This window comes from Octodon degus, unplaced genomic scaffold (genome assembly GCF_000260255.1).
Source record: "Octodon degus isolate 3935 unplaced genomic scaffold, OctDeg1.0 scaffold00077, whole genome shotgun sequence".
In the NCBI taxonomy this organism is placed as follows: domain Eukaryota; kingdom Metazoa; phylum Chordata; class Mammalia; order Rodentia; family Octodontidae; genus Octodon; species Octodon degus.
The window spans coordinates 3,666,450-3,667,154 of NW_004524653.1; the positions used below are offsets into that span (position 1 = coordinate 3,666,450).

Here is a 705-nt window from a genome sequence, read left to right on the forward strand (position 1 = left end):
GCTCGGGCCGGGGTCGGGCGCCGGGACGCGCGGCCGGCGGCGGCAGGGCCGGTACTCACCCCGAGGCGCCGGCTGCGGATCCGCACGTAGCCCTGCTTCACTATGTCGTTGAAATTGGAAGCCATCCCGATGGCCCCGGCGACCCCTGCCGGCGCGCCCCGCCTCGGCTCTGGGGAGGGCGCAGGGGGTCGGCGACCGCGCGGGGGCAGAAAGTTGCGGGGCGGAGCTGCGCGGCGGCGGCTGGCGAGCTGTCAGGGCGCTCGCATCGCCTCCGCGGTCCCCACCCTGAAGCGGGCGTCCGGCTGCCGGCAGCCGCTTTAGGGGTGCGCGGCGCGGCGCGGGGCGGCGAGGCTGGGCGCCGGCGTCAGCTGACTCCGCAGCAGCCCGCCCGGAGGAGGAGGCGGAGGAGGAGGAAGGAGCAGCAGGAGGAGGAAGGCGGCGGCGGGGCGCGCGGGAGGAGGAGCCCGCGGGTCCCAGCGCCGCCGGGCCCCCCGCGAGCAGACGCAGCCCCGCCCCCCTGCCCGTCGCCCCCGCGCGCTCGAGTCCCCACCCCTGGTGGCTTATTTTAGGAAGAAAGGAAATTTCACTTTTTCCCCTGGGGCTGCTCGCCCCACGCCCCACATCTTTCTTCAGTCTCGTTCTTTCTCCAGAAGGGCCAATTGGGGGTGCAGGGGGCATGTGCGCGCCCAAGGGTGGCCCTGAGCA

The 705-nt window shown here is 74.5% G+C and overlaps 1 protein-coding gene across 1 annotated transcript in view; it reads right to left on the reverse strand.

The window, feature by feature from the left end:
- Dok5 (docking protein 5) overlaps nt 1-407 on the reverse strand; it is a 201,018-nt gene extending 200,611 nt beyond the window's left edge. The window contains exon 1 of the mRNA XM_004636018.3: nt 60-407. Within this exon, the coding sequence (XP_004636075.1) occupies nt 60-125 (66 nt within the window). The 5' untranslated portion in view covers nt 126-407. The remainder of the gene's footprint in view (nt 1-59) is intronic.
- Nucleotides 408-705: the final 298 nt, after the last annotated feature.